General features: G+C 42.4%; 1 protein-coding gene across 1 annotated transcript in view; it reads right to left on the reverse strand.

The window, feature by feature from the left end:
- Positions 1-12,694, reverse strand: part of Megf10 (multiple EGF like domains 10) — a 150,446-nt gene that overhangs the window by 85,143 nt on the left and 52,609 nt on the right. The window contains exons 3-4 of the mRNA XM_075968629.1: positions 12,197-12,298; positions 10,374-10,474 (exon numbers count right to left, since the gene is read on the reverse strand). Coding sequence (XP_075824744.1) covers positions 10,374-10,474; positions 12,197-12,298 — 203 coding nt within the window. The remainder of the gene's footprint in view (positions 1-10,373; positions 10,475-12,196; positions 12,299-12,694) is intronic.

Consider the following 12,694-nt stretch of genomic DNA (forward strand, 5'->3'; position numbering starts at 1 on the left):
GCATTTTCTGGTAGGTGCCTCTGAAACAAGTAGGGCTCCATAGCAACAGAGAACGGGATCCCTATGGAAACATGAAAAAATCCAGTGCCTGTATGGGAGGGGCTCGACCGGGTGGTTACACTGAGGGACATACCATCTCATTGTTGGCTCTGGCCAGCCTAACAGGATTGTCTCACTTTTATCTCTACTCAAAAGGCTGTGCTCAAGAGTCTAAAAGACAACAGATTTTTTGGAAATGCTTGACAAGATCGTTACTGCAAATTAAACAAGCCTGTGGGACTCGGACAAACTCAGAGTAGGAAGCTCTGGCTGCCTTAGACTTCAAAAAGAGGCCTTCCGCTCTGGCTCGGTTCTTGCCTACCAACCATAGAAGCGCTTCTCCCCCTTAAACAAGCACTCTGCCAAACTCTGAGTCTATATAGCCCTCGACGAGAGGTCTCGCCTGCAACTCACAGTCTAAAAAAAATATGGGTTCAAAACGCCTCAGAAAAACAAACAAAACAAAACAAAACTCAAGTCACACAAAAACTGCATAAAAGGTGATATGTGTCACTCACTGTCACCAAGGGGTGAGAGGTGAGACGGCATCTCAGCCAGTTCTTTCCCCAAGCCGTACCCAGTTGGTCCACATACTCAAGCTTGCTCTCTCTCTCCCAGTGCAATCCTCCTTAGGCTGACACTGAGACAGAATGCGGGTGTCTTCATCCGCTTGAGAAAATTGTAGCAGTGTTTTCCTGAGTTAGTGTGGCAAATACTCTGGCTTTCCCGGAAGCAGCCAGTCTGTCCTGGTACAGCGGATGACATGACCATCTGTGAAGTGGCAGAGATGGGACTAACAGGGGCTTGTAACAGGTGATTTAGGGACCATGATGATTAATTGGGACAACTGATACCTCCATGACATCTCTCCAAGAGATCAAAAATCCCTAAGGATGGTGGATAATTGCAGGGACAAAAAATAGGGTGCACACAGGCCACCCACTGCAATCCTGGGTCACCCACTGACTACCCAAGTTTTCTCTTATCTCAGACTTAGCCTGAGACTCTTTATAAACACCACGTTCCAGATAGCTGCTTCCAAAAGAAGCACCTATTCTCCTGAAAAGGAGCATTTTTGTTAATTCCAGTCTAATATAACTTAATATCCAAAGACAAAAGAAGAGGCTGGGGGCGTGGGAGAGAGAATTATGTGTCACATGACAAAAGGCCTCATGTGGCTCTTCAAAGTACAATACATATGTCTTTCGGAAGGAAATGAATCCTGACTAAGTAAGCTGCAGCCCTTGCTGCAGTATTTCAGTTTAAAGTCCATTGCCTATTTTATTTTGCTTCACAAAAAATATGGTTTTATTTTTTCCACTCAAAGTAAGAACTATTTTTTATCTTAGCAGTTTCTAAACACAAAAATTTCTATTTAGGTTCTGTAAAAAAAAAAAAGAAAAGAAAACTGATTCATCATAAAAAAAACATACACTTTAGAAAGTACTAAACAATTTAAAAATATATATTCTGATTTTTTTGTTTTCTTTTTAAAAATGACATTTAAACTAGAGAAGAGGTCGTGCCTTCGGAGTTATTTTCTCATACAAATGCCAACAACAGTTCTAGCTGCCCGTTGGCCAGTTCAGTTGTACATCGAGTTGGCCAAGTTAAAATCAGCTGTGAATATTTCTTCACTGCTCTGGTAATCAATTGTCACACTACTCTCTGCTGAAAACAGGAAATCATATAGAGAGCCGTGTGTGGGAGCTGGGGCTTTTTATTTACGGTTCCCAGGTTCTCTTAACAAGTGCCAAAGACAAGAGGGCACATCCATGGGAACTGATCCTCCAGAGCTGGCCTGCAAGTTAAGGGGGGAGGGCAGTGGGAGGGCCTTTCCCTTCTGCAGTCCCCGCAACCCTGAGAGTCCCCCGTTAGAGTTTTAACTCAAGTTAACCTCAGACTTCCATCGAACGAGGATAGGCTAGCTGCTCTTTAGTTTCCCTCAGAGGAAAGCATCCTCAGAAGTGCCCCTTCCTTTGCAGCAGCACCCAACGGGGAAAACCAGGGCATCTGGAGCAGAGAGAATGGGAAGTGAACTGGGAAGGGAGTCCTGTCCTGGACATTTCCTCGGTGAATCTGCTGCAGGTTGCCAGGCTTACAGTGGTCTGCGCTCTGTCATCAGCCAAAAGGAAGCCAAAGACAACATCTGAATGATGTGTGTCTGAATTTATCAGCTCCCTCCCACCGAGGGGGAGCTGCTAGCACCCCACTCGTGACCTTGTCCAAGTCCTGTGTAACCAAATCCATAAACCATCTCCAGCTTTCTAAAGGCCAGATCCCAAAGAAGCGTTTGGAGATCATTTGTGTGCGACAACAAGCATATTTTCATAGAATTATAATGTAGATGATGGTAAAGTCCTTAGTATACTTTTAAAGGTTTCTTTACTCCAAAGTGTTCCTGAAAGAGCTACAGTACTCTGGGGATCACAGCTCTGGAATCCTTCACATGAGTTACATGCTTGTGTTTCTGCTGGACCAAGAGCTTTCCTCCCCTCACTGCCATGGGGTCATATATCACCTCTCCCCCAAGGGGAGAGAGCATGGGGAGGAGTACCCCTCACTAGAGGAGCAGCACACAGCCAAGGAGTTAGGAGGGGAACCCCTATGGAAAGTTGGGGTGCACAGATGATATGTGTCCATTAAGCAGATGAGATGAAAGGTCTTGGGGGGTCCTGGCTGTGCTTCTGTTGGCGTCAGCTCTACACATGGGCTCGTCAGTCTCCAGCTGTTACTTTCACCAGCCCCCAAACCCTCTTCATCCTCTTTCCTTTTGCATCATCCCCAGTTGTTCTAATTTGTTTTCTGTGGTTCTCTGAAAGGCAAAGTCTCTCTTCGTCTCCCATTCTGCTCTAGTTTTTTAAGTCAGAAAGCAAATAGATAACAGAAATAAGTTTTAAGAGATCAGCGTCACTGGTAATTTGGAAATGCAAAAGAAAGCAAGGTCCTATTTTTTTTTTTACCCAACATAATGAAAAACCAGTAATACTTAGTGTCAGTGTTATGGGAAGATAGGCACCCCCATACATTACTGGGGTGAAGAGGCATGTAAGCCGTTATAACTCATCTAGACGGCAATTTGGCAGCATAGATGAAAACGCATTAGTATTTAATGTGTGGAGAAGATCATTCTTGCCATTGTCTCTCAAAACCCATTATCTTCTCCCACAGATGTCCTGGCAGCTTGATAAACCCACATTAATGAGATCTGACCATGTGATCGTAGGAGGAAATGGGACATGATCACTTCCGGCATGACCTTAGCGGTAGCTGCATTGCCATGTGATATTCTTTTCATGCCTCTTCCACTGGCTCTTTGGAAACTAGATTGATATGTGGCGCTCAGTTGTGGTATATGGAAGTACAGACCACTCCTCCTAAAGATGGTAGATGGGAAAGGTAGAAATTATTTTGTCCCCTATTAGTTTGGCTACCTTCGGTTACCTCCTAGTTAAACTGAATCCAAAATCATGCAATATGCACCCCCTTTGCTGTGCTTTGGCTTATCATGATTGCGTGTTTCCCCCAGAGAGACCTCATGTGAAAGTCTGATCCTAATGATGTCAGTTCTAAATGATGTAGATCTTTACACTGTGGGGCTTAATAGGAGGTCCTTGTGATGATCAGACTGTGCCTCAAGGAAGATTATTTCTCTTGGGACCCTAGTTAGTTCTCCTGGGTGAAATATATATATTTGGTTCACGTGCATTCTCTCCATGTCATGTAACACAGCCAAGAGATTACTTACCAGGATAGAAACAATGCCATACTCTTGAACCTGCAGAACTGTGAGCTAAATAAGCCTCTTTTCTTTGTAAAGCAGACTGACAGGTATTTCATTACAATAACACAAAATAAACTCCTATGCTCGTTGTCCCAGAAATTCTACTCAGCATAATTTGTCTTATGAATCACTCATCTCGCAGAAAGATTTATGAAATGATGCTTATTATTTTAGCAGCTAACATTAGTACATATCAATATATTATTCAGCCATAAAATGATTAACTCATTAGTTATATAAATTAATGACTAAACTACTAGATTTTATCTACTTATAAGAAGTATATCCATGATATAATACAAATGAATGAAACAATTCAAACAAAAAGTGTTTACATGGTGTAAATCTATAAATTTGTTTTGGATTTTAAAAACAGGCAAAATATCTATAGTACTTCACACTAATATGAGTGACTGTTTTATTTCCCTCTCATGTTTCATAAAGACAAAAAAATTACTTCACTGAGAAAAATATTTTAGCCGGGCCGTGGTGGCGCACGCCTTTAATCCCAGCGTTCGGGAGGCAGAGGCAAGCTGATCTCTGGGAGTTCGAGGCCAGCCTGGTCTACAAGAGCTAGTTCCGGGACAGGCACCAAAGCTACAGAGAAACCGTGTCTCGAAAAACAAACAAACAAAAAAAAAGAAAAGAAAAGAAAAATATTTTAAAGACACAACAAATTATTGTCTCTGAAGTAGCTCTTTTATTTCTAGTAAACAAAATGGCCCGGTTGACAAGGGAGGAGCCAATGGTCCATCTGCCCTCTCTCCAGTCTGCACCACGCTGCTACCTTTGAACATAGATATAGCCCTGAAGGACATCAACAGAAGGTGACTCTTTCTTTAATCTCAAACAGAAAAGCTCAAAAGTTGATATTTCATTTCCAAAACAGTCAAGAGTTTTCAGAATGGAAACGATATCATTTTAACATTTACAAGGCATATGTGGTCTTAGAACACAAGAAATAAAAGAGAAGAATCCATGATTGAGTCATTTATCATGGTTATTAAACAAGCCTCTTAAGAAGGAATTACAATATTCAAAGAACTGAGATATCCAATGTATATAATTTGAAACATAGTAGGAAGCATCTAAGGCATCTGAGATGGACCACAGCGGAGACAATGGACTTGGCATGCCCCATCAACGTAGTAGCACAGACCGTGATTTTGGGGTTTAAAAACTTCAGCAAACAATGGTAAATAACACTTGGCCTTATGGAGGAGAAGGAAACCCCAACACGTGCTGCAACACGGATGATCCTCAAGGTTCATAACTGTGATACCCACACATTCATTAAGATGATTGTATGAAACCAGTGTATTAACCAACCTACAGCAAAGAACCACAAAAGACAACAGAGATTTCAACGTGAGTATCGGTGTGTGTTAATAAAAATGGATTGGCATATGTTTGAGTGAATATGTAGTTAGGGACAAGAATCTGACAATTTAATCAATAGCATTCTTTATAAAAGATCAAATAGGTGACTTTTTAAAAAAAAACATGTATTTACATGCATATATAAACACATATGCAAACAAACACACACATATTTCTACACACACACACACACAATTTCAACTATTTTCATTCTCTGGGCATTACTTCACTAAGATGAAGATTTTTTCCATCTCAAAAAATAGCTAGATATCAGATCAGGTAAATCTAATCCAAGGATGGATTAGGTTGGCATTCATCATGATTTATGAACAGACTAAAAATCTCAGTATCACAAATATCTTCATGTCCTAGTGACATTTTCTTGGTGAAAATTTTTCCTATTTCTTCTTATTCCCAACCAGACTATCAAAAAAAAAAAAAAAGGCTTCTACTTTACACTATCTCCTCTTCCTTCCCAACAACACTCATCTGTCTCCTAGCAGAAGCCTTGTTGCTCAAAGTGTGTTCTGTGGCCCTGTGGCTTCAGTAGAACCATGAACCTTCAGTAGAAACACATAGATGTGTGTCCAGCCCAGACCCACTGATTTAGGGTCTGCCTTCCACCATCTCCCCAGAGGGTCTGCCCGCTCATTCCTGTCTCAAGCAGAGAAGGTCTCCTCACTGTGCTCCAAACACAAGGAAAACATGGTGGTGTTCTCCAGGGATTTCTCCCCATAGCTGGCAGAATAAAGAGTATATTTCAACATCCTCTGTGGTCTCCATTGGTAGTAAACACAGAAGGAAGGCCACATCTTGAGGGACTTTTTGTGAGAATCCCCACAAAGGCTGAACTCCAGACCTACCCTGCTTTGGATTTGAAATTAAAAAGCTTCTGGGTTTTTCTGAACTTCTATTCTTATCCTCAGAACCCCCAAAGTATAAACAGAAGGAGTACCAGCCAAGGCTCCCTCACTAACTGAAAGACCACCCCCCTGCTCCCCCCCCCCCCAGGTACACCTCTGCATCCACAAGCAGCTGTCCGGGCTCATTCAGACAGGATCGCCACATTTGTTATCTATCAAAACAATATCTACAAAAGTTGTTTTCAGAAACATTTTCAAAGGACAACATCAAAAGAGAAAATGTTTGCCCGTTTTAGTCACTTTGAAAGAGATGAGCATAAAAAAAAAAAACAGAATGGAATTTGTGAATTGAATAAAGTGACTTTGTTTTCTAAAGCAGAGTTGTCTATCAGCTCCTTTGATATCGCTGAGGCCATGTAACCACAATGCCACTGAGCCACTCCTGAGAAACACAGAATGACAGGAGCGAGGTGACCATCCAGCTATCAGCTGCTTCGCCATTTTCTTTTGCTTGGCCAAAATAGCTCATTCCACACACAGACTATATATACAGCCCCGTTCTCCCCCCCTCCCCCCACACACACACCAGCACCTCGGTCTCCTCGTCTACAATACACATGACCATACCTGGTTCACAGTGAGTGTGGGGGAATTAGGATGATGATCTGTATGCCTGGAGCAGATAAACACTTGGCCAAGATAACTATTCTTCTATTGTTATTTTGAAGCCATTAAAAACTACTTAGGGCAAACTGAGAAGAGCATTGCTCTCTCGAATAAGCATGCAATTGCAGAGGCCAGCCCTCGGATTTTATACTATAGACAATCAGTACATGTTAACTTTAGTTGTACTGAACCTGACATGTCTTTCCTATGAAGAAGAAGAGGAGAAAATGATTTGGGGAAAAACAAAACACACACACACACACACACACACACACAAAATGAATTTCTTTACATGGCAAAATAGAATACCAAATGGTCTTTAAGGACTGTGGATGTAGTTGAGTTGACAGAGTGATGGTTTAGCATCTGTGCAGCCCTGGTTTTGATACCTAACACTGTATAAACCAAATCTGCTGGGCATGGTAGCACAAGGCCTGTAATCCCAGCATCAGGAGGTAGAGTCAGGAGGATCAGAAGTTCAAGGTCATCCTAGGCTTCACAGCAAGTTCAAGGCCAGCCTGGGATACCTGAACCCATTTCTCCCGGAGGAGATTTTTCCAGCTATCTAAAAGAAATTTGGTTGCAAATGCAGAGGAAAACATTTTTCTCTGCCTTCCAGGAAAGTAGGTAATCACTGATCAACTTGAACTAAGGACCGGTCCCTACTTCCTCTCCTTTCTGGGAAGAGTTAAAAATGATTATCATGCTACCTGCATGATCACAAGAGTAGCACCAAGAACACTATCCTCTGTCTCCCTGCTGTCTCCACAGTGGTACCTAGCTAGCCCAGGGGTATAGAATGCAGACCAGTTGTTGCAGGGAAAGGCATCCTTCATCACAATCAAGAGAGAAGTCAGTTCTTCTCAGGGCATTCAGCAACCAAATAAGACATCACAGCTTATAAGTGCAAACTGCCCTAAAAAAAGCCAAATAGCTCCCAGGATGCTGAAAGCAGACAGTAAGTTGATTAAATACATTAACATATCTAAAAGGAAAAAAAACAACTTTTTTTCTGCCTATAGGGACAGCAGGTAAGCTAAGAAGGCCAAGAAAAAAAGATTTTAGAAGCAATTGCTAAATGTGTCATTCACATAGCCTGGGGGACACATTATATGAGTCTAGGGGAAGAAAAGGGTTGATATTTTGCCAGCACAATTCCAGGCAAGATAAACTCGTAGATTTGCAGCTGTGGTCATGGAACACTGAGTGGCACTCTCTAACTGATCCTGTTTGGGTCCATACTTCCCACACAACTAGCTGGCTTATTGGATCTCATTTCCTTCATGCAGGCATTCCAGGAAGGGAGTTATGGCCAGAGACAAAGCCTGCACAACCCCAAGCCCTGTGCAGAGTAATAGCCTTGAGACTTTATTCACAAGTCCTACGATCTGGGAACAGAAGTATTCTCAGTGTGGGTTGACAATTGTATCTGTTAGACTGAACCCTAACTAAGGGCACTAAAATCATGTCACCCACATCCTTGGAGGATGGCCAGCCAGTCAGGAAGGCCTCCACCCTCCACTGTATTCCCAGTCTTTCTTCTGACAGCTTCTCATCAGCTGAGGCCAATGACATCAGCTGCTGATTATTCTATTTGATCACAAACGTGTAATTTTCCTTATCCACCATCCTCATTCATCAAAGATATGCAAATTAAAAACAAAACTTGTCAGGGAGTGTGTGCTAACGGGCATTCTCACTTCCTGATGGTGTCTATACCTCCAGATGTGCACACCTCTGGCTTAGCAATTCTACTTCTAGGAATTTGCACAGGGACAGCTTGCAGAGCAGTTCATAATAGAGACAACTAAGAGATCATGTACATAGTCACATGAGTTTAATTTAGAACTATCTACAGCACAACGACGCATTGCCGGTTCCAGAGGACATTTACTGCCTGTGCAAGCCATGCACTGTGTACTTCTGTTTCTGTTTCCTTTTTTGTTAATTCCATATAGTATTTTTGTTTGCCATGAGCATCTGTCAATAGATGTAGTGACAGTTCTGAACCAAAGTTGGGGAGCTACTAACGTCTGCATTAAGATTTAGCTCCCCGCCCCCATTCTCTGAGCCAAGAAGGAGCATAAGGGATCTCCTAGAGGTTCAGATGATGATTCTGAGGCCACCCAGCTGAGCAGTTGGTTGGCAGAGCTAGGACCGTCCCTTCAGACCCATCAGGCATCTCCGCTGCCTCCAGATTACAGCAGACCTCTGTCTCTGCTCGCCTTAATATCAGTGCCTCTGCTCAGGAGTGGGAGTTGCTGTACAGCTGGGTGTTGAACCACAACGCTTGAATTAGATAGTTCTTCATAATCTCTCTTCTAAGTGACTTTTGCAAAGTAATACTACGAAAGCGCCACGGTAGCAGCATCCCAAGAGATCTAGAGTCTTCAGAAAATGTTATAAACTCTAGGCTTCTCCCAAGATGTCTCAGAGTCAAGTGGGGGTTCTGCGACAGGGAAGGAAAATGCCAGTAAACACGCACTTGTGCTGTGTGCCCTGGACCCATCTCTTCATCTTTCTGTGACATAGAAAAGCACACTGGCCCCTCAGAAGTTAGCTGCAGCAGGAGAACGATGCTCCTGCTCTCTTCTGTGACCTCAGCCCAGAGACTCCTAACCAAATTCCAGCTGAAACGACAGTTGACAAGGCCACATCCAGCCTTACATCATCTTCTGTACAGCTGTTTATTTATTGTGTATACAACATTCTGCCTCCATGTACGCCCGCACGCCAGAGGAGGCCGCCAGATCTCAGTACAGATGGTTGTGAGCCACCATGTGGTTGCTGGGAATTGAACTCAGGACCTCTGGAAGAGCAGCCAGTGCTCTTAACCTCGGAGCCATCTCTCCAGCGCCTCATCTGAAGAGTTTTTGATAGGACTTGTGTTGACTGAGTTTTCTGTCCTGCCCAGTTCCCGCAGCCATTAAGTCCCAAAGAAATCACAGAGAGGAAGCCAGGCGGTGGTGGCGCATGCCTTTAATCCCAGCACTCGGGAGGCAGAGGCAGGTGGATCTCTGTGAGTTCGAGACCAGCCTGGTCAACAAAGCTTGTTCCAGGACAGGCTCCAAAGCCACAGAGAAACCCTGTCTCGAAAAACAAGAAACAAAAAACAAAAAAAAAAAAAAGAAATCACAGAGAGGCCTACATTAATCATAAACTTATTGGCCCATTAGCTCAGGCTTCTTATTAACTAATTCTTATAACTTACATTAGCCTATAATTCTTGTCTGAGTTAGCCACGTGGCTTGGTACCTTTTTCGACAAGGCAGTCATATCTTGTGTTCTCTGCAACTAGGTTACAACTGAAGACTGAAACTTTCCTATTCCCATAATTCTCATTGCCCTGCCTCTATTTCCTGCCTGGTCACCCCACCTATACTTCCTGTCTGGCTACTGGCCAATCAGCATTTATTAAACAAGTACAAGAAACAAATCTTTACAGGGTAAAACCATTGTCTCACAGCAGACTTGGGAACCAAGTTAAAGTTTTTTGCAGGATACAAGCCAAGAGCCCAACAGACAGAGTGCAAAGGGGAGCATTTCAAACATCCTATTTCCATGGTCCCCAGCTCAGTTGCCACTCCCAGAGGCAGCACTGGACATGAAAGAACAGCATGAAGAATGGACACCTTACTTACGGACACACATGTCCTGGCTCTCATAAAATCCGGGGCAGCACTGCGATTTCCGCCTATACATAGTTTTCTCCCCATGGCGGTAGGCCGTCCGGTAACTGATTCTGTATGAAGGCAAAAGATTGCAAAATTAGCTCTGATTATCAAGCTAATAAGGAATGATCTCTGCTTTAACAAAAATAGCTATCAGCCATAATAAAGGTATAAAAAGCAAAGTGTCTCAAAACAAGAAGGATATTAAAAGAATATAGGCTTGACCAAGACTATTACAGTTCATTATTAAGATTCTAAAGAGGATTCCCAATGCCAGTCAATCCAAACTTTATTGCAAGGCATCAGAAGTGCTGTGATTTCCCTACTTCAACTACCTGGAAATAGATGCAAAGTATTGATTGATTTAATATATGATACCTGTCTAGGTATCATTCACTTATGTTTCAAAGGAAGAATTCATGAGCTTCCTTTTAAAATTCAACATAGTGTCATTCTGCTATAAAATAGAAGACTAATTTTACCATATAATTTAACTGAAGCCCATTCATTCACTGATTTAAGAAATACATACATTCCTTAGCATTTAGCACATTGCAGGCACTATATTAGGAACTAAGGAACGAATGTCAGCAAGCAAAATAATATAAAGACTTTCTATTTCTCTTCTTAGAACTTATACTTCTAGAAAGTTAAGATAGAGAATGTAAAATCTGTTTAATAAAGAAACTTATTAGCTGGACATGGTGGCACATGCCTTTAATCCCAGCACTCAGGAGGCAGAGACAGACAGATCTCTGAGTTTGAGGCCAACCTGGTCAGGGCTACACAGAGAAACCCTGTCTCAAAAAAAAAGGAAGGGAGGGAGGGAGGGAGGAAAGAAGGAAGATACCAAACAAATAACTAGATCATAAAATGAGAGGTACCACAATCAACCCATAATTTATGATACTATCAATACTTAACTAAGAGAAGTAAGGTACTAGAATTCCCTTCATGACAAGTACTGATGTTTTGGGCTCTGTTTTCTCATGGATCATAGATAGTCTATCTATTTAAATACTAAATTTCAACATAAACTGAGTCAAATATCCAACCAGAAACAGACACTGAAGCATGAGTTTCTGGGTATCTGGTGATGGCCAAGGGGAAAATGTCTCCAGTTTGTGCTGGCAGACTTCTCCCGAGCACAGGGCCTGCCCTGGAGTATAGTTGACACACCCAGTGTCGATACATTTAAGACAACAGATTTCCCCTGTCTCAGCAGATAGGACTTGCAAACAATTCTGGTATGGGATGGGACTGTGTGCCCACTTCCCCACCCCTTTGCTGGGATTTCAACCAGCTTGAGCCTGCGCAGGTCTTATGTGTGTTCATTGGACTCCAAGCTTTTTTAGTATATTTTGTTTTTTCCTGTTTTGTTTGTTTGGATTTTTTAAGAGAGAGAAATAATATGAAGTTTGTAGACGGAATCTGAAGGGAAATGGGGGATGGGAAAATATGATAAAAACATGCTGTATAAAATTCTCAAAGAATAAATAATTAAAAAAAATGTGTCTCTCCCAGTCAACCTTCCATACAGGAGCTAGATGAGGTTTTTCTAACTACAGGAAGAACAGTAATTGTGTCACCTGCAGCTAGACTGTAAGTTCACAAAGATAATGAACCATGTCACCCTTTTGGTGCCCCCCCCCCCCGGAGTTGGGATCTAAGCCCTCAGCGACTGCTCTCTGGGTGGGTGCGTGGATGCACTTTCTCAAGTAGCTGGGGCCTCTGATTGTGTCAGGACTGCATTTGCACACAGGCGAGCGCACAAACATCCAGGCTTCCGTTACCTGTGCCGCGTGCACTTAAACCAGTTCAGGATGTCGGTGCAGCTCGTGTAGTAAATCTGATCAAAGGGATGTGGGTATGACTCCTGCACAGTCACCGAGTAGCTGAAAAGAAAAGCAACAACCAGGAATCAACATGTCTCTACTGTTACATAAGTGATGTGATCCTCACATTTAAAAAAAAATACAAACGAATAAACAAAAGACAGAGGCTAAATTATCATCATCTGCAGCCCCGCAGTGATTTTTCCCCTTTGGCAGTATTAAGGATTGAACTCATGCTTTGAATGTTCTTGCCCAGCTCTCACACTGGCTTTTAACAGAAGATATTCATGTTTACGTAGGTTTTTGATTGAACCAGCACAACGCAAAGACAAAATAAGCAATAAAATAAAAGATGAGGGCCCACGTTACACCTTGTTATAGAAATCCTTTTCCTGTCTGTGCTACGATAATGTTCCCAGACTTCAAAACATATCGCTGTGTCTCTCTGCACTTAAT

Source organism: Microtus pennsylvanicus, chromosome 4 (assembly GCF_037038515.1).
Source record: "Microtus pennsylvanicus isolate mMicPen1 chromosome 4, mMicPen1.hap1, whole genome shotgun sequence".
Lineage (NCBI taxonomy): Eukaryota > Metazoa > Chordata > Mammalia > Rodentia > Cricetidae > Microtus > Microtus pennsylvanicus.